The 23,296-nt window shown below is 41.2% G+C and overlaps 1 protein-coding gene across 3 annotated transcripts in view; it reads right to left on the bottom strand.

Moving 5' to 3' along the window:
• Window positions 1-653: 653 nt before the first annotated feature.
• Window positions 654-23,296, bottom strand: part of ANKRD46 (ankyrin repeat domain 46) — a 44,087-nt gene continuing 21,444 nt past the window's right edge. Inside the window, exons 2-5 of one of the 3 annotated variants that reach the window (XM_019528012.1) lie at window positions 18,711-18,827; window positions 15,649-15,991; window positions 14,487-14,645; window positions 654-2,693 (exon numbers count right to left, since the gene is read on the bottom strand). In XM_019528012.1, coding sequence (XP_019383557.1) covers window positions 2,477-2,693; window positions 14,487-14,645; window positions 15,649-15,959 — 687 coding nt within the window. In that variant the 5' untranslated portion in view covers window positions 15,960-15,991; window positions 18,711-18,827 and the 3' untranslated portion in view covers window positions 654-2,476. The remainder of the gene's footprint in view (window positions 2,694-14,486; window positions 14,646-15,648; window positions 15,992-18,710; window positions 18,828-23,296) is intronic. The other 2 variants (XM_019528011.1, XM_019528013.1) reach the window with 2 other exon arrangements.

Genomic DNA, 23,296 nt, shown 5'->3' on the forward strand with positions numbered 1-23,296 from the left:
CAAGAAATAAGAAATGTCTAAGGTTCCCAGAACAACAGGTTTAAATTGGAATAAGTTAAACTTAGCCACACATCCATTCAAAGGAGAAAGCTTGAATTCTATGTGGTTTACCATGTGGAGGCTTAGTGAGGATGCCTGAGGTCCTTTCTGAATGTCATACAGAGGAAGATGATTGTTTTGGTGCACTCAGACAATACTTCCCTTCCCTTCCCCTCCCCATCTCGACTTTGCCAGATGTTTTCCTGATTGTATCCTTTCCTAGAAAAGCTGCACTTTGATATTTAATTCATTTGGAAGCACAAGAAGTGCTCTGGATTCCTATAGTATGAAAGCTGCTTCATATTAATCCATAGACTTAGATAACAGAGAGATGAGTGACTAAAACACTCCAGCAATGAGAAGATACAACATGCCAGCCAAAAAATAAATTATTGGACCTCCTTACTTGTTAAATTAAGAAACACTAAAGTGGGTATCCTTCTAAATATGCATCATAACCCTCATGCTGCAATTTCTGAGTGGAAAAAAAGCCTATTTCTGATATACTCTTTGATTTGATGTCATGGGCACAAGAGAAAAAAATTACACCGAGGTGCTGAAATGAAGCAGCCTCTTCATGTCCTCTCTTGAAATATTAATAAAATAAAAGTTTGTTTAGTCATACTAGTTTATTTGTAGCATTCATCCATACTCAGAAACAATTACAAATTACAATGAAAGTTTATAATGGAAAATGTCATTATTTAATATAAGATATGGAGGTTTCATAATAGAAATGTACTTACCTACAGGACTGAATGCAATTTATATATATATTAGCTTATGTTTTTCTATTCACAAACACATATACAGAAAATGTAACTGTTTAGGAAAGAAGTTAATTTTGTTGTTTTTGGACACTTTGCTGCATTTGTGCTATCAGAGAAAATGCTGTTTCATTGCTTTAAACTGCAAAATAAGACTATGAATTTCTCAGAAGCAATTTAGAATGGATGCATCAGCAAAGACCACAATGCAGCAGAGATAAGAAGCCTCCTCAGCCAATATTCACGAACAACCAAGAAAACAAATACATGTTAGCAGAATGCAGAGATTCAGTTATAGCCATCAATTGTCATTTCTAATTCTACAAATCTTATTGTGAAGATTAGTAGCGTCTTGTGAAGCTCAGCTAGTAATAATTATATATTGTTTTAGTAAAAATGAAAAACAACAACTTTCGTTGTTTTATTACAGTCTGCAAAATTTACTGAAGTGCCTTTGAAAATCCTATTCTAAGGGTGTTAGGTATTTAAATGACACTTAAACTGAGAATGAGCTGGTACTCTTTAAAAAGTTTCAGTTTTAATGAATATTATTGACTTAGTTTCCATAAAAGAGTACTAAATAATCAGATTTACATCTTTTGGTCATTAACACAAAAAGTCCTCACTGCTGGAGCAAAGCACATGGAGGTTTTTAATGCATATACTGCAACACATAATGCTGAAAATTCTCTGCCAGGTATTAAGTACCTCCTGAAAACATCTGACAGTAAAAAAAAAAAAAAAAGTCCCAATCAAGCCCTCCCACAATACTGCAAATGAAATAAACATATTCATTTTTGTGAATACCACACTACCTGGCATAAAGCCATGTTTCACAAAGATAACACTACAGAAGTCCATATGTAGAACATGTTTAGATCACTTTTCATCTACCTTTACAAAGAAAATGCTTCCTTAAAGATATTTCAAATGAAAAGGTGCATTTTTTAAAGTCTAGTGATAAGAGATTTTCTTCCAAAAGCACTATGAATAGCTTCGCTTTACATGATTTATTTCCAAATAGATGCTAACAACTCCCAAACTAATCTGGAAAAGACATTATCATAAAAGGGATCCAAATATGTCAAAGAAAGTTAAGAGAGATTTTGTAATTTGAAATGCTTCTTATTTCTTTGAAATATAATTTCTATGTTATTCATAAAAACAGAAACATGAAAACACTGAGTGCGTTAGGAAACCATGCACCTACTGTATAGTGCTACATATATGTCAAATTATGTATTAGTGATTATGTATTAGTTCAATTTAATGTGGGTAGACTTTTTGAACAATATTTTTAGTTTAACTGAAAAAAACAGGAAAAGTCAACAGATTAAAAAAAAATTAAATTAAGATGATACGGTCCTGTATTTTTCAGACTCAGAGATTTGCTTTTCATTTATGAAGGGCCTTTTATAATCACTACAGAGATTACTATTGACTTCTTGCTTAAAAGTCAAAAACAGGTTAAGAGGTAGCTTGGGAATGTTTTAGCATTTTTGTGGTGTTAGCTTAAATGAATTCATTTTTCTAAAAGGGTTAACAGTACACAGAAAAGGCAAACAGTATATACAGCTGCCACTGCTTGCACTGAGAAGAGAATTATAAGAGGCTCACAAGAAAGATAAGACCTCAGAGAAAAAGAACCCACTGCATCTTTTACAGTGGTTTTAGTGGACCAGTTCAGGCTGATTTTCTACAAAAGGAAGTACCCCACTAACATAGTATGCAATTCCAAGAGACAGAAGGGCAATAACAATGATGAGGAGCAGCACTCTCCAGAAGCCCAGGTCCTCCACAAACTCTTGCCATGTTGTGCGGAAGCTGGAAAGAACCCCTTCACCTTGCTGCAGGTTCGGATTAAGGAGGGAGTGGCTTTCCATTGCGCTGTGAAGAATGAAAAGTATAGATATATCAAGTAAAAAAATACATCTTTAAGTAGGCTAGTAATCTTTTCAGCTCAACTAAAATATTCTAAATACAGAAGCAAACACACTTTCAGGTTTACAATACTGCCTCAGTGATCTAAAGGCAAGAAAAATAAGAAAAGGACTCCTTCCACTCTCCCACCTCAAAACCAAAACACAACAGTCAGCAAGCAAAGTCTTTGAAACCAACTTTCCAATAATCTTTGATATGCATAAACAGAGTGGTATTTGATCTGTACAAATGAAGGGTTTGTGTGGCTATGAATTTGTACAGATCAAATACAGCCTTTTGAAAATGTGTTCATGTGAGTCCTACTGCCTAAACCGTAACAAATTTAATGAAGCATAATTTAAGTATAGCTGTGTGTATCAATACAAACAGTGAATTGTCATTTAGAAGTAACCCCTTTCGATTATAAAAGAAAACTGTAGTCAATGCATTTTGGGTACTGAACGTTCTGAATTTTGCAAAAAGATGAATTTAATTTAACTGAACTACATAGTTACAAGGCCTCTTTCACAGCTACAACTTTCTAGGCACAAACATTTCAGAGAAAATATTTATCCTGACATAAAGTTTAGAAACTGAGATCTTCTCTTGGAACAGGAATGGGCAATTATTTCGGTTGGAAGGCTGCTTAACAACTTTAGTGAGCTGTCAAGGGCCGCAAGGGTAGCCCTGCCCCTTGACAAGAGCCCCATCCCCTGACCACCACTTTGGGACTGGAAGTGCCACCTCAACCCCTGACCTTTGCCACTGGACTTCTGCCTCCTGGGGGGTGGGAGGGAGAGGGGAACTGCCGTCTTGGAACCAGAAAAAACCCAAATCATACACTAAAATCAAACATCTGCGACAACACATTTTATTTCAAAAACTTTTTTTGTCCTGATTTGTGTGTGTTTAAATAGTGTATATAGAGGTGATTGTATAATAGTTCAAAATAAAGTCTTACTCTTGTATATTGAGTGTGCGGGCTGTGGTTGGGGTGGTGTGTGTGTGTATGGGGCTTGTGGGGGTGTGTGGAGTTTGTGGAGGGGTAGGTATGTGGTGTGTGTGTGGGGTGGTGGGATTTGTGAAGGGTCTGTGGGCAGGATGTGGGTGGGGGCCCTGCCACATGCCCCCCCGCCCCCAGCAGCAGGAGGTGGGCCCTCAGGGTGCTCATGGCACTGGCGCGTGCCTTCAAACCAGACTGAGCTAGCTCCACACTAGCATGTGGGGCTCCCGGCACTGGAGGTGAAAGCCACGTGCCATCACCTGGGTTGGGGTGGCTCTATGCCTCCACATGGGGCTTCCAGCACTCCAGTGGGGAACCACAAGTGGTGGCTCAGATGCAGCCCGGTCTCATGGCACATAAATATGGAGCCATAGGGAGTCATGTCCCATTGGGCTGGGCTGGCTCCGTGCCACCACGTGTGGCTCCCTGCTGGAGTACTAAAACCTCACATGGAGGCACAGAGCCAGCCTGGCCTGTTGACACATGGCTCCCACCTACAGTGCCAGGAGCCCCACATACTGGTATGGAGCCAGCCTGGTCTGGCCTGGAGGCACACGGCACTGGGCTGGATCAGGCGTTGCTCCTGGGACACAGGTGGAGCTGCGCACCACTGGGAGCTCTGCCTGCCACGGGCCATGAGCACCCTTAGGGCCTGCCTGCTGCTGCTGCTGGCAGCAAGGGCGGTATGCCATGGGGGGCGGGGAATGTGGGAGGGGGGAAATGTGGTGGGGGCCCCACATCCACCCACAACCCTACCCCCACCTCCTGTAGGCAGGAGCTCCCCGCCCCACTCACATGCCATCGTGCTCAGTTCCTCCACATGGGCCTCCTAGCTGGAGTGCAGGAGCCCCACAGAGGTTGAGGCACAGAGCCTGCCAGGTCCGATGGTGCATAATCTCTGAAAGCCCTCCTCTGGCTGCCTTTCAGAGGTGCAGCCATGGGCCAATAATAATTTTTGTTTGGAGGGGCCCTGCAGGCCAGACAAAATGACCTGGTGGGCCAGATCAGGCCTGTGGGCTGTAGTTTGCCCACCTCTGTTTTGGAAACAGTTAACATTGCTATGCTGTGCTACAAGAATACAAAGCATACCACTGAAACGTAAGCATGTCACCAGCAATCTGGGAGCTGCTCCATCCTATGAATTTCTCTTGTCAGAACTATAAATTTGGGACCTGAAAAATCTAGTTATCATTTAATATAGAAATTATTAAAAGGGAAACAATCAGCTTAAAATCAAGTCAGTCTGAAGAAGTTAATTACAAGTAATTTCAGATGCTATTTTCCCTTGTGTTCCTCTGCCACTTCTTGTGGTTTTATAAGTGTAATAAAAGTTAGAAACATGTTCGTCTTTGGTCTATGGCTATATGAAAGAATCATGTAAACAACAGGAGAATTGACTCATGGCCTGACACCAAATTCCTAGACATGTGCGCATCCCGACCAATTTGAAAACTTCCACAACTTCTCACATGAGCAATATTACATACATGTATGCTTGCAGGATCAGGGATCAGATTGCACACAGAGGGGAAAGCAATGAAACTGACCATGCACCTAAGTCATGTCAGGGCACAAAGCAAACAGAGGGGGAACAGAATTTCTCCCAATCTTTTTCAGTTACAATAATCTTAGGTGTTTCTTGTAATAATGTGAAAAAAATGTTTCAGAAAAAGCATAATTTGCAAGTTAACATGATCCATTTAGACCTTTTGATGTGAATAAATCAAACAGGAATGTGTCACTAGCAGAAAGATTAATCTGTAAACCCTTGTCCAAAATTAAACCTCTGATCACCGTAGTATTATTCATGTGGCATTTTACTTATCATGAAGTACAACTACTGAATCATAATTACGTTAAGTTCCACTAGTCTACTGAAGTATTACAGTGCGTCAGAAAATTTCAGATATTTCCAGTAAGCAGCTTGTCTTTTTTGGTTTTTAAGTATTTACTTGACTGTAAAGCTATTTTGGTTTGCCCAAAACTGCAGGAATTATGGGCAAATTTCTACCACTTCTTATGATTTCCCAAACAAAACAAAGAGTTTATTAAAAGATAACTGTTGGTGTAAAACAGAATCTCTTACTAATTAAGCACCAACTAGTTAATATCTAACTACTACAGAGGTTAAATAAAGGTCCAGTACAATCTAAATAAAGAGGTCATCTGTTCATAGTAAAAAAAGAGTTCTCACTGGTCTCAAGAAACCATCTGTGTTATTTTCCATTGAAATCAAATTAAAAGCAACCCTGATATGGCAACTTGTGCCTGAATGCAAACTATTTTGGAAGAATTTGTGACAAATCCCAGATGCTTTTTTCCCTTCTTTTAACAAAAAACTTTAATATTTTGATAGAATGATGGTCTTAACTCATTGTGCAGTTACAGTGACATGTCACGAGAGCAAATGAAAATGTAAGATTCTCTACCCTAAAATATACTCTCTGCCCAGTGACAGCACAATGCGATGCATCACTTAGGGGTAAAGAAAAAGAGAGAAAATCTTAGCTGGGAATCTAGTTGTGTCCACTTCCCTTGGCAAAAGCAACTCTGTTCAGTGAGAAGGGGACAGTAAATTTAGCCAAAAAGGGAATGAAGACTTTTGCATTGCTTCCTAGAAGCCGCTCCTGTCAGTTTAAGAGCAAAGCTCACTATCTCTATAGGGAACACCAAGTATCCTTCTTTGGCTTCATGCATGGTGAGAGACGGGGAACAAAAGTGGGAATGCTGCACAGACCATCCCTAGAATCAAAAAATAATTTCAGAAGGTAGAAGTGAAACTAGAGAAACCAGAAAAACCAACCCCATTAGAGATGACCATTTTACTGTTAAAACCACACACATCAAATGGATTCTCTTGCTTTTTCTTTTATCTGCATCTTTAGTAATCATTATTATCATTATGATGATGATTATTATTCAGCGTTATCTTAAAGAAAGGTGTTTCAGACATTTTATAGTAGTTCACAAACAAGTTGGGGAATATGCTGTTTGTACATCTGCATTTCCAGAAAGCAAGCTACAAATCAAACAAGATAGCATTATCGAAGAGAAGATAAGTTAAATTAAGTTACAAGCTGAAAGGGACACTTTCAGATCAAAAATTATAGCTGAATCCTGTCCCTATTAAAATTAATGGTAAAACTCCCAATGGCTTCGAAAGCACTTAGGCAGAAGGGGTGAAAACTGTGTCACAAAATATTTGAGATCCTAAAAATTTGGCAAGACTCAATGAAAGGCTGTATATTTATTTGGATAAGAATGAACCCTGGATATTCTAAGTTAACACTAATATTTTTGTAAAATAATGTTAAATATTAAAGTCCATCAACTGTGCTCTAGGTTTTAAATTGATCTCTATTAGGAATTAGGGGACACCTATTTTGGAGGAAAAGTTATACCATATTTGCCTACTATAAGGTTTCTTGCACCTGTCTTATGAGGCATTTGGTCCCAGCCATTCATGCTCACTAGATTAAAAAGACCAATCTTTGGATCCAGTGCATCACTGCATGCACCTCCTATGTAAGTGTGGAAGATACTTTAAAAAACCAATTTAACATTTCGTCATTTATTCTACTTGTTCAATTTTCACATTTTTCATTGTCTAAGTTGAGAGAAAGGCTAGCCAAGTTCACTCTCAGTTATAGTCAAGGTCCTATACTTTCTAAAGCAAATACATGGATTCTAATCTTCCAACAAGATTTCTCATCTCTGGTGATGACATGGTACTATATTAGACCATTTTAAAATGTAAAAGAATATAAAACAAAACAAGTAAATATAAAACAACCTCCTGCATCATATCTAGTCCTCAGCTGTTACAGGCTACCACATCAAATTCAACCCTTCATAAATGTTTCAGCTCCAATTATGTAGCTGAGATAAAGTTAGACTAGGCTTCGAGATGACCCGATGAAGAATGTCTTCCATTTGAAAGCTTGTCTAACTCTATACCAACTACACAGTTAGTCCAATAAAAGATATCAAAGAAATCCTTGCCTCCTGCATAATTTCTGTACCACTGTGGCTACAACATCACTGTTAGATGTTAGATTTTTTTTCCTTCAAATTTTAGCCTGTATTTCTTAATGGGCAATTTAAACCCATTTGTCCTTGTGCCAACATTGTTTTTAACTTAAATAGCTAGCTATCTTTTCCTTCTTTGATGGTTTATTCCTCTCACGTATTTAGAAAAAGCATATCACATCCCATCTGACACTTCATTTTGCTCGACTAAACATGCCAAACTCTTTTAGCTTCTTCTTGTAAGACACTCTCCATTCCTCTGATCATCCTAGTAACCCTTTTCTCTGCATCTGTTCCAGTTTGAATACGTTTCCTGAATATGGATGACCAGAACACTGCGCAATATTCCTGAAGCAGTCTTCTTAGTGTCTTTTACAATAGCATGAATCCTTTCCTTATCGCTGCTGAAAATGCATTCCATATCTTAATCAGGCAAGGTATTTGCCTTTTTCAGAGCTGCCTCATATCGGTGGCTTTATGACTAAAACTTTCTCTTCTTCTGTCACTTTCAATTGATGCCTTCTCCTTTCACTGCCAGAGAATTTAAGAGTGCAAAATAGATGGTGGTTAGAACATGCAGAGGCGACAGAGATGCATCATACCCAGCATGACTTCAGAGGCCTCTTTGAAACTGAACTGCTCGGCAGACAAAGTCCATCTGTTTTGCAGTAAATAACACTTCATGGAGCTAGAAGCTGTACTGGTAAGATGGGAGGAGTACTTCACAACCTTGGTAAGTCAAACCAGAGATGCTGATCAACATCTCCTGAACAGAGACGCTCAGCACTCAACAACCAACTCACTATAGATCCACCTCTCGAAGTGGAAAAAGAAGTCACCCAGTTGTTGTCACAAAATCCTGAAGGAAGATGTTATACCCAGTGAAATCCATATGAAAGGTGGCCCCTCACTACTACCTTGGCTGCATTAGTTGCTAGTTAAATGTGGCAAGCTAGGGATATCCCACACAAAACATCAAAAACTTCAGGAAAAAGCCTTGTAAATGCAGGGTCATTTGCCATAACTGCCAAGGGATCATCCGTTTTACTGCTGTTGGTACGACTGTAGTCCATATAATTTTGAATCAACTCTGTCTTTATCTGGTAGTTTCTGCCCCGGCATATCAAAAATTGATGTGATATTTATAATGGTGGCAGCTGCTGGAAAAATGCAAAGGGCAACATGTAGTTCTACATGCCATTCATAGACTTAGTGAAGTGTTTGACTATGTCCCTTGAACAAGATTGTAGGACAATGTCAATACTTGCTAGGATAAACCTTGTAGCTGTCTGTTGTCTTCACAAGGGGATGCCAGTGTGCATCTTCACTGGTGGTCTACAAACCTCTTCTCTTTGACATCACAACTGGTGTTAGACAGGGCTGCACACTGGCTTATGTCCTCTTCACTCTCTACCTTACATTCATCCTCCATAATACATTTGACCATATCCCATCCCCTGACTTCAGAGTATGGTACAGATTAGCTAGCAGGCTAATTACATTCCAAGCTAGCACAGTGTAGTAATTGATGAGTTTCTGTAGACTGATGATGCTGAATTTACAAGTCAAGCTGAGGTACAATAAATAGTTACTGCCATAGAGAGGGCCTTCTCAGCCTAGGACTTACAAATCAGTGAGGAAAAGACTGAGGGTATATATAACTGGCCTCAACTGAGTGCACTAGCCTCGGTGATCACTAATGACAACCTCAGTCTTTCACTATATGGGAAGTGCAGTGTCTGCAGATGGATTACCTAATACAGATGAGGGTTGCAAGTACTTCTGGTACCTTTATCAGCTTTAAGTCTCATACAAGGAAATAAAAGGGTTTCTTGGTGACAAGATGTCAGTCTGTTGTCCTCTTTTTGTGTCTTACACCACATCTGACTACTTTGTTACACATGCTTGTGCTCATTTATTGTACTTTGTTTTCATTGTACACCTGCCTCCAAGTAGTAGGCAAAGCAGCGGGTGTTGCATAGTCTGTGGTAGTACAGAAGGTGTCTCACATCTTCTGTTTGATTTGATTGTTCTACCCTGCTGGCCAGTGCTCTTTTGATGTCAGGTGAAGTGATGCCAGCCTACAGGTACAAACTGTTTAGCCTAGTAGGCTTCAGATATTCTGTGATGTATCGGAAGTGACCATTCAGAATGGGGTCAAGGTGGTTAATATATGCATACAGGGCATGCATACTCAGCAGAGAGCAGTGTTTCAGGTGGTTAAAGGGCTATAAGCCCTTTTGAGTTGGTGAGCTTATACAGAATGCTGCTACACATGCTCACCTTTGCTTTTGTCTTCATGATGCATTCTTTGTTCGACTGAGGGTGACTCCAAGGTAAACTGGATTTGGACAGTGGGAAAGTGGGGTCCTGGGCCACGTAACGTTGAGCTGGTGGTTGACCTCATGGTTTTTCAGATGGCAGGCATCGCTGGGTTGGCTCAATGTAGTATGAAGTTAGGCCAACAAGTATCTTGCTTACAGATTTTTGAACATGGCCAGAGATAGCGTTTTGGGGTGTTATGCATAGGTCGTCTACACAGATTAAACCTTTTGTTTCCAAATTGATTTGCTGGTCATTCATATACATGTTATATAATAGCGGTGCAAGTCTGCTTCCTTGAGGGAGGCCATTAATATGTCACGTCCATCTGCTTTGCTTCCCATCCAGTTTGACAAATAAAGTCCGTTTTTGAGTAGAGTTCATGTACGGTGTAGATCTTTTGTCATTTCCAGGGTCTTGTAGAAGTCATTGGTGGCTAACTATATCATAGGTGGCTGTTAGATCAATGAACACAGCTCCAGTTTCATAGTTGGTAGGGTCGAAAGGGACCTAAGCAGGTCATCAAGTCCGACCCCCTGCCATGGGCAGGAAAGGATGATGGGGTCAAACGACCCCGGCTAGGTGATTGTCTAGCCTCCTTCTGAAGATCCCCAAGGTAGGGGTGAGCACCACTTCCCTAGAAAGTTGGTTCCAGATCCTAGCTGTCCTGACTGCGAAGTAGTGCCTACTGATGTCTAGCCTGAATCTACTCTCAGTCAGCTTATGGTCATTATTCCTTGTTACTCCTGGTAGTGCTCGGGGGAACAGGGACTCTCCCACTGCCTGCTGGTCCCCCTGGGCAAGTTTGTAGGCAGCCACCAGATCCCGTCTCAGTCCTCTTTTGTGCAGGCTGAACAGGTTCAGGTCCTGTAGTTTCTCCTCATACGGCCTACCCTGTTGCCCCCGATCATATGAGTGGCCCTCCTCTGGACCCTCTCGATGCTGTCCACATCCCTCCTGAAGTGCGGCGCCCAGAACTGGATGCAGTACTCCAACTGCGGCCTGACCAATGTCGCATAGAGGAGGAGGATCACCTCCTTGGACCTGCTCGAGATGAATCTGTGGATGCATGACAAGGGGCGGTTGGCCTTCCTGACTGCGCCCCCACATTGGCGGCCCATGTTCATCTTGGAATCAATAGTGACTCCAAGATCCTTTTCTGCCTCTGTGCTGACAAGAAGGGAGTTCCCCAGCCTGTAGGTATGGTGCTGGTTGTTCCTCCCCAGGTGCAATACCTTGCGCTTGTCTGTATTGAACCCATCCTATTCTTATCTGAATACCTCTGTAACCTGTCCAGATCTAGTTGCAGCCTGTCCCTCTCTTCTAGCGTGCCCACTTCTCCCCACATCTTAGTGTCATCTGCGAATTTGAACAAGGTGCTTTTCACCCCCTCGTCCAAGTCGCTGATGAAGATATTGAACAGTGGGAGCCCAAGGACTAAGACACTGGCCCTTTTTCAGTCCTCTGGCACCTCACCAGAGCACCATGAGCGCTCGTAAAGCCATGCCAGGGGTCCCGCAATGACCTCTGCCAATTCCCTCAGCTCTCTACGGCGGAGGTCATCGGGACCTGCTGATTTCAACACGTCCAGTCCCTCCAGAAGTTCCCTGACTAGGTCCTTACTGACCCTGGGCCTGGCTGCACCTCCCCTGGGTCTGTCCAGAATCCCAGTGGGGGGTATGTCCCTGTCCCTGCTCAGAAAAATGGAAGAAAAGAAACTGTTAAAGAGATTAGCTTTGTTGCCTGCTGCTACCACCAGATTACCAAGCATGTCCTGCAGAGGCCCCACGTTACTTGGTACCTTTTTTTTACCCGCTATGTATTTAAAAAAGGACTTCTTGTTATCCTTGATCTGGATCGCTAGTCCCAGTTCCATGTCTGCCTTAGCCTTCCTAACAACCCCCTATAATCTCGAGCAATGGAGATATAACCCTCCTTGGTGATGGCCCCTCCTTTCAATTGGGTGTACTCCTCCTTTTTGGTTTTGTGACTTCCTGGATGCTTTTGGTAAGCCATGGGGGCTTTTGAGCGCTCTTGCCCCCTTTGATCCGCATGGGGATTGTCACCTTTTGGGCTTGGAGGATCATCTCCTTAAGGAATGACCACTCCTCTTGGACTCCCAACTCCCCTCCCCTCTGGGACCTCAGTGCCTCCCTGACTAGTCTCCTTACCTCATTGAAATCTGCCCTCCTGAAGTCCAGGGCTGCTGCCTTGCTGCAGGCCTTTGACACCCTGCGCTGGATGGTGAATTCCAGTACGCGATGATTGCTATCGCCCAGGTGGTCGAGCACCCGCAGTCCCCTCACCAGGTCGTCACCCGTGGCCAGGACTGGTCCAACAAGGCATTTCCCCTGGTGGGACTGTGCACCTCCTGGGTTAGATGGAGGTCCTGTAATTTGGCTAGGAACCTACATAAGCGGTCAGACCTGGCTGACTGCTCTTTCCAGCAGATGTATGGATAAGGTCACCCATGATGACGTCCCTTGACTTGACTGCCTCCATGAGCTGACCACAGAATTCCCAGTCCGGCTCTTCCCCCTGCTTAGGTGGCCTGTAGAAGACCCCCACTGTTAGGTCCCTTTCTCCCCCGACCCCCTTGTATACTGACCCAGAGCACCTCAGTCTGCCCTACCTCAGTGATCTGGCCTCTTTCAAAACCATCCTCAGTATGTTGAGTTAGACTGAGCAGCTGGCTTGTTTTTGATTTTCCAGAGTGACGTATGGGTCAAGTCAGTTCAGTATTAGTCATTTGTACAATTTGTACATGTAACATAGCAGAGAGGTAGGTCTAAAGCTCTTTGGGTCAGATGCATCTTTCTCTGGCTTTAAAAACGCTACTATAGGGGCCATAGCAGAAGTGTTCACATTGTGACCCCATCAGGTAATACCTAGTAATACCTGCAAATTCTGCTAATACCCCAAACCATGATGTCAATCTTTAAAAGAGTGGATTTCAACCGTTTCAGACTCAAGGCACTCTCTGAAAAATGCTAGGTCTTCACTTACCACTCATTTTTTAACTATGAAAAAATAATATGGCAATTTTGATGCAAAGAACTCAGAAAGACTGCACAGGGTGATCATGTTTTGACATTATGTGTTTGTATTTGAAACCTCTGGACTTATCTTGTGAATCCTGTATAGGTGTTTGCATACCTAACTGTGCTAGTATTGCACAGTACCCTGAAGCATCCTTAAAAGAATTTTGTGACACCCTGGTAGAGAATCACTGTTATAAAGCAACAGCATTTCCCTGCCTCCATTCTGGTTGTGAAACTTTAACCATGCTGCAAACTGTACATCTGATCTTTGGAGAGATTCCATCAATAGCATCTGAGACTAATTTTGGGACAGGGGCCCAATAAAGAGGAATGACTCAGCACCAGCTCACTGTATAGCAAGTGTCCACAGGCTAGTTTCCTTTGCTGCTCACTTCTCCTCTCATTTTGTGTAAGCTTATTCTTAATATTCTTTTCTGAACAGTGTCCACCCAGTAAAATCTGGAACACTTCCCTGAACGTTTTTCTCCTTGCTTCCAGATTAAGTCAAGAAGGTGTAAAGAACAAAAAAATTCCTAGACTCTTTTATAGTCAACACCCTGAGCTCTTCAAGTCCAGTTGACTTCATTAACTAGTTATTAAACATTATTTTACTTTCCCCACAGATTTTCAGTGTACCACATTACTATATTTTTATACTAGCAACTCATAACTTCCTTGTAAAAAGTGTTAGATTTCACATGGGTGGAGCTTTGTCGACAGAGGAGGGAACAGGTGAGGCTTTAGTTACCTACCTAGGAAAGTATAAGACTAATCAAATTTGTGGAATGAACAGATTAGCTGGATGATTTAGTAACAAAAATAAGCAGTAAAATAATCAAGGGCAACAAAAGTTATTTTAAGTATAACCATTAAGTTGCAAAATAAACCTGTCAGAGATTAAAAGCAAAGAATCCATTCTTATCCTTGAGAACTATGGTTCAGGATCCCTACAGGCTTCTAGAAAACAACTCTTCATTATTTTGCACTTGACGTTAGAAACTTCTGGGTGAGTTCCCAGCCTCCACTCCCAGCCCCTTTTAACCACAACCTGGAAGCTTATTCCTTTGGGACTGTTTATGACCAGGTGCAGTGAATTTCACAAGTAAAATGGAACAATGAGCACTGTAATGTGAAATTTAGCTTCTTCCACTGGAAATGCCAAAATTATATTAAAAAGAAATCTAAATATTATGAAAGGCATTCTTTTTGACAGATCCGAAGCCAGAGGCCAAATTAACCTTGTCTGCTCCAAGGAACAAACAAACCAGCCAACTTAGACAGCAATCTGAAAAACAGATCTACCACAAATATTTTATAGTTGTGCCAATAGTTTTTCTAGCAAATATCTTCCTGCATTGTAAATACCTTTCACTTTCAGCAGTCTGCATAGTTTCCAGTTTAGAGTGAGTGCCTCTGTTAAAACCTTTCACTTCTTGCTCCTCCAAAGACTCCAGCAATCGAATGACATCTTTATTTACGCCTCTTCGTTTTGCCAGAACAAGTGGTGTTGCACCTTGATGGTTGCTAATATAATGCAAGAGATATTGCATGATTACTATTGAGAATTAAGCTCGTCAGAGCTCCTAATTACAGATTGGTCTCATGACATTAGGCAATAAATGAAACACAGGATGGGTGGATCCTGCTACCACTATCTTAAAAAAATACAGAGGTGGATTACTTTTGTTATCTTTGGATTAAGAATGGTCAGCAAACAGATGTTTGCAATAAAAACAGGCAATGATCCTGGCTGGCCAATATTCTGCTACGAGATCACAGGAGCTACATTAGACAAGCATGAACAAAAGTCCCAAGGGGCATTTACTAATGTCTGCCATTTTTCCTCTACTGGGATGTAAGTGCAGAAAAACAAAATAGCCCTGGTTAATTCTAACTGTATTTAATAAAACAGCTAGCTAGTTAGTTCTCTAAGTGCCTGTGTTAAAGCACTGGTATCTGACAGCTGCTAGAAGCTAAGAAACAATATACAATATTTAAAAGGAGGACTGAATCACAGGCATTGAGGGAGGGTGCAAGCCCTGAACAGCAACACTGTCTACCAAAGAGTATGGCGAAAAAACTAGGGCACATATTTGCTGTATTTCCTTTGTTCTTTACAGTAGAAAAATTAAAGCATCAGGACCAGGGTACATAAAATTCTAAAATAAATAAATAGCAGTCAATGTGAAATTGTTGTGTGGTGCCACACACCCCCAACCTACCTGGCTGGCCAAACCAGCCATCAGTTAATGAGAAGCAACGCCTGTGCAAAACCTATCCAAGAGCTGTTGCTTGTATTTGTCTTTCACAATGCATATGATCACAACAAAAGTGGGCCTGTTTTATTGTTCTTGTCCAGTTTTTATTTACAGCTGACATTTTAAAACCTCCCAAAAACAACTGCACAGAATATAATACTACAGCAGTTATATCAGGCACCAAGTTTGTACTAAATAATTTGGAGAGAAGGCATTAATATACTAGCAAGAAAGATCTGGGCTCTGAAAAAATGTGACAGCAAACTTACCAAATGTCAATTTTGAGTCCATTAGAAACTAGGAATTGAATGGTGTCCACATGCCCACACAGATGAAGGGCTGTGTTACCCTGATAATCAGTGGCCAAGAGGTCAGCACCAAATTTGTGCAACAGCTGACAGATGTCTACATTTCCTCTGGCTGCTGCAAGGTGGAGCCCAGTTCGGCCACGACTGTCACGAATATTTGGGTCAAAGCCACTTTCTAACAGCCGCTTGGAATAGTTAAAGTCTCCATCAATACAAGCCTGCAGCAGGGGCACATTGGTTTGGGAAGAATCGTTTACAAAAACGTAGGACATTGCTCTGTTTGTATCTGGTGTGTGAAGCAAGCCTGTTGGTAAAATAAGAAGAGATGATGGTGAAGCCACATACATAAATGCAATGCAGACTTCTAACAAATCACTGAATCTCTCAATTAAGAATGCAAACTTCTTAGGAATATAAGCTCTAAAATCCTTATGCCTAACATATGAATTTAATATGCTGCATTCTTTTCTGGTACATGGATAATGCTCCTTTTAATCCTGTTCACATCTGCAGGAACAGAACAGAAGAGCCTTGTTACTTCTGAGGACTGCTTTAAAGCACTACCATGAATGCAAGGCAGAAAGTAAACCCCACCTAGAAAGAGATCACACACTGTACTTCTCAATACCAAAAAGGAACTTTGTTATATCTCAGCTGTGGGTTAATTCCAGAAAGGAAGAGGCATGGGGGTTGGAGGGAGGAAGAGTCACCTTTTTATAATTCAGGAACCTAGGACTGAACACACATATTGGGCTCTGCCAATGTAATACATCTAGCAACACCAATTAATAATAAAGCCACTTAAATGAGATTTCCTTGTTCTTTAATCTGTTCCTTCTTTACATTTGAACTTCAGTACACAGTAGCAGACAACTGCTGGAAAATGCATCATTATTGTACTACATCCTTTGTGCCACAGGAGATTACACTTTTCAACCATCTCGGTGCATGGTGTTTTGCTCGCAGCAGCAGAGACCACAGGAAATAGGGTGTTAAATTCCATGAAAGAAAAAGTGAAAAGAACCGTTACAATCGGGGTAGCCAACCTCTAACACATATGCCAGAAGTGGCACAGGTGGCCTCTGCATGGCACGCAGCAGATCAGGAAAGGGGTAAGCAGCGTGGTGGCAGGTAGGGCAGGGAGCAAAAATCAGAGCAAAAAGGGAGCAGAGAACAGAACAGCAGGTCAGGCAGGGGAAGGGGACTGGAGTGGCACTTGGAGAGGGCGCAGGGCTTAACTTGTAGCATGCTTGTCAAAAAGATTGGCCCTCACTATGTTAAATAGACGTAAGGAGGACCATATAACTCAAAAGAGGGACTAGAGCATGTGGGATGCTATTATTGCACTAGAACCTGCTCTAGCACAGCTAAGCAGTAGTTATTAAACATGTGATTAAGTGCTCAGCTGGAGCAGGGCCTAAGAATGGAAGGCAAGGGCTGCCTGCACCATAGATTACTTGATTATTATTTGATGAGCTATAATTCAACTGACTGACTAGATATAATAGCTTTGTGGATGAAACAAATTTTTAAGATGGATTTGGATAGGGAGAACATAACATTCAGAAAGATCAATTAAATGGTTTCACGGACAGAGGACAGCCATGAAAAGGACGTGAAGATAAAAATGGGAGAAGAGGAAAAGAATGATTATGCAGGAGGTCGTGCTGCTCCAAAGCATGTGAAAGGAGCAGATAAGATGTTAAGAGGCCCTAGAGGTGGGACTTCTTATGGAAATCTATGTAGGACCTTGACCAGCAAGTCAAATTAATGTTGAAATCAATGAGTATCCAGTAACCAGATCTGAATACAGTCACGATGTCAGCCAAATTATTTCAGCAGATGGATACTGAATAGACTGCAGTGAGGGGGAGGGGAGAATTAAGACACTATTTAAGATAATGGACCTGAAAGATGACAAAAACTTAAGACTAGAGTTTTGCAGACAGGAATGAAGAGGAAATTATGGATCCTGAACACCTGGCACTCCATGATCATGATTTTTCTGCCACACTTTAACCAGTATTATGATTAAACATCTGACCCTTTAGTACCACACTGAAGAATTTTAATTCTCCTGTCCATATAAGGTATCCACTCATCCTAGTGTGCTCATTTAACTAGAAAAATGGAAATATAGCCAAAGAATTAGATTTATGACCTCTTCTGTTTTCTGGGAACTTACAGTGTTCATAGTTTATAGCTCTTCTCTAGTGCTTTAAATTAATCATTCTGAAACACCCACTCCAAATGCTCAGGTGTCAATTTGCACATGCTGGTCTGATTAAGAGACTAATATTTTAGAGTGTTTATATTAACTAGTCTTATTTAAGCCTCACTAGGTTGCATCTATTATCTGGATAAATTCCACTACCAACAAATGCTTCAACATTGATTTGTCAAGGCAAGAGACAAAACTTCCTTTTCCTATTACATATTTGGAAGATGGAGAGGTAAGGAAATAACTTTCTGGTCTGAATAGTTACATAAAGAATGACTTAATAAGTCAGCACCTATGCAGAATACATTCCTTTAGTCTGCAAGGACTATTTATGTACAGGATGATTTATTGCCTATTTCAAGCACTCTTTTCCAAAACCATCTCCAATAACAGAAGTCTAGTTCACTGGGGGGCCAAAAGCAGTTCAAACATTAGTAATGCCCTCTAGGACCCCAACTGCTTCCTTTTCATCCAAATATGCCAGTGCAATTGAAGGAAAGCAGAATTTACCAGCTATTTCCACTTGAAATTCAACAAACATTCTGGTGGGTTGCAGGGCTAGAATTCTAACTCTCAGCAATCTGCAATTTCATGACAATTTCCTATCCAGGAGGCAGTCTAGGTTTTCTTGCCTGTTTCTCTTCCAGAATTTAAATGACTTAATTGTATCTTCTTCAGCTCTACTAGTCCTAGCCTTCCCCACAAACTGTCAGGCCCATTTCCAAAGAACTCATTACAGTATTGCACAAGATCCTAAAGTAGGATCATAAATTGCTTTAATATTGTCAGCTATCAAACATACCAACAGCGTAAAATCCCAGTTATTTTTAAGAAAACAGATCATGCCTTCAGTGGCTGCAGGACACCACTGGGATTTTTAAGCTTGCTTAATAAAATGTCTTCTGGTTCCAGCACAAATCTATAACAAGGAGAATATTCTATTAGAACAGTACAGTACTTCCTGAAATAGAGTAGTGAGTACTGGAAAATGTGGGGTTGTTTATAAGTCTGGTAAATCCTTTAGTGTTCTCCACTTTACATGCATACCTACTGGAACATAAATTAAGGACCAAAAAGAACTTTAAGACTCTTATAAAGGTGGGGGCATAGAAGCAGCTGTTTATCATGGAGCAGGATTGCCAGGGACCTACTTTAAAACTGATGATAACTAGGACCTGGCAAAGAATTGTTAAGTAATAAGCAAGAAAATTAGAGAAAACAAGTGTTCCACAATAATTAAGTAACATTAAAAAGGCAAAAATAAATCCCACCTACCAATGCTTGAAGATTATGAACTAAGCAACTGTTACATTCCAGCTCACAAAATACACTCCCACTATTCCATCTGGTCTGAATAATCTTTGTTACTAATGATATTCTGCAAACTTAATTCTCTATTAAGCTACCTGACTTGTGCCAGATACAACCCAATTACAAAGAAGAAATGATCCCTCTCAAAGTATTAGTAAACTGAGTGAGGCCACCTTCTAATATTAGAATTTTAAATAAATAAATAAATATAGAAATAAATAAATACATTCCCTCATTGAACAGAATTTGGTTCGGCAACATATCTACCAACCAAAATTCTGGAAAAATTATAAAATGGTTTGTTTCCTTAGACACCCTTAAATAAACAAACTCTGGATTTAGCACTCACCTCAGAATTTGCAACCTTATCCATGATGTGTCAAAAAAGTCTAATTTGTGCAGAACTGGTCATTTAATTATGTCAGAAAAAATCCTTACTAATCATTCTCCTTAAATGTTTTCAGAACAGGGCTGCCAAGCCAACACTTTTTTTTTTTAACTGACAATTTGCAAACTTTTTACCAGCAACCAAACTTTTTACTGACATGTTTTCACTGTCAATAAAAAAAAATTCTTGGGTTGGCAACCCCCTCTACAGCAATGGTTTTACACAATTTTGAAACCATACCGACACCCCCAACTGCACCTCGCACCATGCTGCTCCCCAGCTCACTGCCAGCCTTACTCCTGCCAGCTCCATCCATCATGTCCCAGAATAAACTCACCCTCTACCTCTCCCCATATCACCCTGGCCCATGGTTCCACCTGTCTTGCCCACCCTAGGGCTGGTGGGCCCTGTATATAGTACTTTCAAAGTGAGCACTGAGCAGGCAGGCACACAGTGGCAACAATTGTTAGAGTGAGCTACAGAGGCTCTAGTGGGCCAGAAAGCCCTGACAGACAGACAGTCACTTGAGGGCTCTGAACAGCCACCCATTTAAGATACCAGGTAGTGCTGCTCTACAGTCTGTGTCCAAACACATTTGCATCTAGTTTCATTCACAAAGATTCTGAAATGAACTCAGTCTCACAGACAGCTCAATTTTTATTATGGACAGGCATTTTTAGAGTTTGAGAGGGGGGGCGGGGTTTGAGGGTTTTTTTGTTTTTTTACAGACCATCAGTAAATTTATGGACGGTCGGAAACCTCGTTTTAGAAAAATGAATTTGATGGCAGCTCTAAATCTAACATAAAAACAGAGTCATCTAACTAAAAACCACCTGCTCAAAACATTGGCACCTGATTGCGGTGTGATGGGACTGGTGTGATGTCCATATGACCAGAGCTATGACCAGCACAGATGACTGCTACATAGATCATTGTTTGATAAGTTCCACTATGTCCATTCATATCACCCCAACATGATAAGAACAGAAGCAGCAACCAAGGAACAGGTTCAATACTGAGTGCTTGAAAGACTCTGATAAAAACAATAATTTCCATCAGTGCCTCAGTGAGAAACTCTGACTTCCCTGCTGATCTTGAAACTACTGAGAGACACTACTAGGAGAGCCTCAAGAATGGCATCAATAAGGTGTGTGAAGAATCTCTAGGCTTCTGCACAAAAGAAACATCAGGACTGATTCAATGAGAATGATAAGGAAATTCAAGCTCTTACTGACAGAAAAAAGAGAGCTTCCAAAGTCTGGCAGAATACCATCAATTCCAAACAGAAGCAAGACACTAATTACCACATTAAAGGCAAGACACAGGGGAAAATTTGAGAGCTAAAGAACAGGTAGTACTGTACAGCACCTTTAAAAGGTCTTCATGGTTGAATATCGCTGCTATAAAGCATCCCCCTACCTCACTGATGTTGATGAAGCTGAGGCTATGCTACAAATTTCACATCTAAATCTTTGGAGAGGTTCCATCAATAGCATCTGAGGCTAACTTTTGGGATGGGTGGCCCAATAAAGAGGTACAATGTAGTACTGGCTCATCATAAAGCCAAGGAGATTCAAAAGCTTGCTGATAACCATGACGCATAATTTCTTTAGGGCAACCAAAGTTTTTATGGGCCAAACACACAAGAAACTCACTCTGAGGTTCAAGGACGGCCCACTCTTTAAAGACAGCTCCACCATCAACGCATGGTGAAAGGTTCATGTTCAAGAGTTCCTGAACTAAGATTCTGATAAGACAAAATACCATCAAAGCCATTCCACAACACTTCATAAAGGACTACATTGCAGATCCACCAACTTATCAAGAGGTCTTGAAAGCCATTAAAGCAGATAAAGCAAGGCAAGGTGGTCCTTACAGAATACCAGCTGAAATTTATAGGCAAGCTGGAAAAAAAATCTGTCTGACTAGATGTTACTATTATGAAAATCTAGAAGCATAAACAGATTCCCAGTGACTTGGGATGCCAGAATCATTACCATATTCAAGAAAGGAGACAAGTTAGACTGCAACAATTATTGTAGTATTGCACTCCTGTCCAGAGCTAGGAAAATCTGTGCCCACATTCTCCTCACTAGACTTACTTTCCTCACTAAGGAGCTCTACCCAAGTCCCAATGTGGTTTCAGACCACTCAGAGGTATAATAGATATGATCTATGTTGCTAGAAAGCTACAGAAGAAGTTCCACATGCAAGACTGACCTTTGTTGACCTGACTAAAGTCTATGATTCAATCAACAGAGACACCCTATGGAAGATGCTGATGAGATTTGGATACCTACCAAATTTTGTTACCATTATTAGACTTCTTCATGACAACATAGATTTCTAAAGTCAGAAGAGATCTGGTAGATCATTGGGTCTGACCCCCTGCTCCAGGCAGGAAAGAGCGCTGGGATTAGGTAACCCCAGCCAGATGCCTGTCTAATCTCCTCTTGAACACCTCCAGGGTAGGGGAAAACACCACCTCCCTTGGAAGCCCATTCCATCTTTTGGCAACCCTTACCGTAAAGAATTTCTTCCTTATGTCCAATCTAAGTCTGTTCTCCTTCAGTTTGTGGCCATTATTCCTGGTAACCCCGAGAGAAGCCCTGGTAAACAGAGTGGCCCCTATTCCCTGCTGGCCCCCCCGATGAGTTTGTAGGCAGCCACAAGATCGCCTCTCAGCCTTCTCTTGCTGAGGCTGAAGAGATTCAGATCCCTTAGTCCGTCTTCAAAGGGTCTTGCCTGCAGGCCCTCGACCATACAAGTAGCAAGATGAAATAAATCATCCTAAGCCTAAGCAATGGCTCAGAAATGGATCCCATCACTATTAGAACTGGAGTCAAGCAAAGCTGTGTGCTTCCATGAACACTCTTTTCCATCTATATTTCAGCTATTCTGCATCTCATTGCTGATAGATCAGAAGTCAGCAACGAGGATCATATGAACGGGATTCTCTTTAATATCAACTCATTACTTTCTAAATCCAAGATAATCAACAACTTCAATACTGATTTTCAATACACTGACAATTGTGTCATGTGTGCCCACATGAGTTGAAGAGCTCCAGGTAGCTCGTGATTGCTTTTGGGCTGCATGTGAAATGCTGGGATTCACTGTCAACTTCACAAAAACCCAAATGCCTTACCAAACCACCCAAAACCAATGAGGGGCTCCTCTACTTGCTACAATTCAAGGGCAATCCTTGGAGAATGTTAAGCATTACTCCTACCTGGGTAACCACATTTCCTAAAAAGTAAATATAGACAAGGATATTCAACGCCAGATAAAATCTGCCAGCACTGCCTTTGGACTCTCCAAAACTGTATCTTCAATGATCATGACATCAGGACCCAAACCAAACTTCTCATCTAGCAATCTGTTGTCATCCCTACCCTGCTATATGGGTGTGAAACTTGGACAGCATACTGGAAAAACCCTTGAAAGTTTTGGAATGTCACCACCAGCAATGTCTTTGGAAAATCCTCCATATCAATTGGAAGGACCGAAGAACAAACACCAGTGTTATGTCTGAAGCAAACACCACCAGCATTGAAGCTATGTTTATATGGTACTAGCTCCACTGGAAAAACCATGTCATAAAGATGCCTGACAAATGGCTCCCCAAACAGGTCCTGTACTTCCAATTCACCAATGGTCACCACTCTACAGGTGGGCACAAGACGACA

Source organism: Gavialis gangeticus, unplaced genomic scaffold (genome assembly GCF_001723915.1).
Source record: "Gavialis gangeticus isolate Ggan-Ray unplaced genomic scaffold, GavGan_comp1, whole genome shotgun sequence".
NCBI lineage: Eukaryota > Metazoa > Chordata > Crocodylia > Gavialidae > Gavialis > Gavialis gangeticus.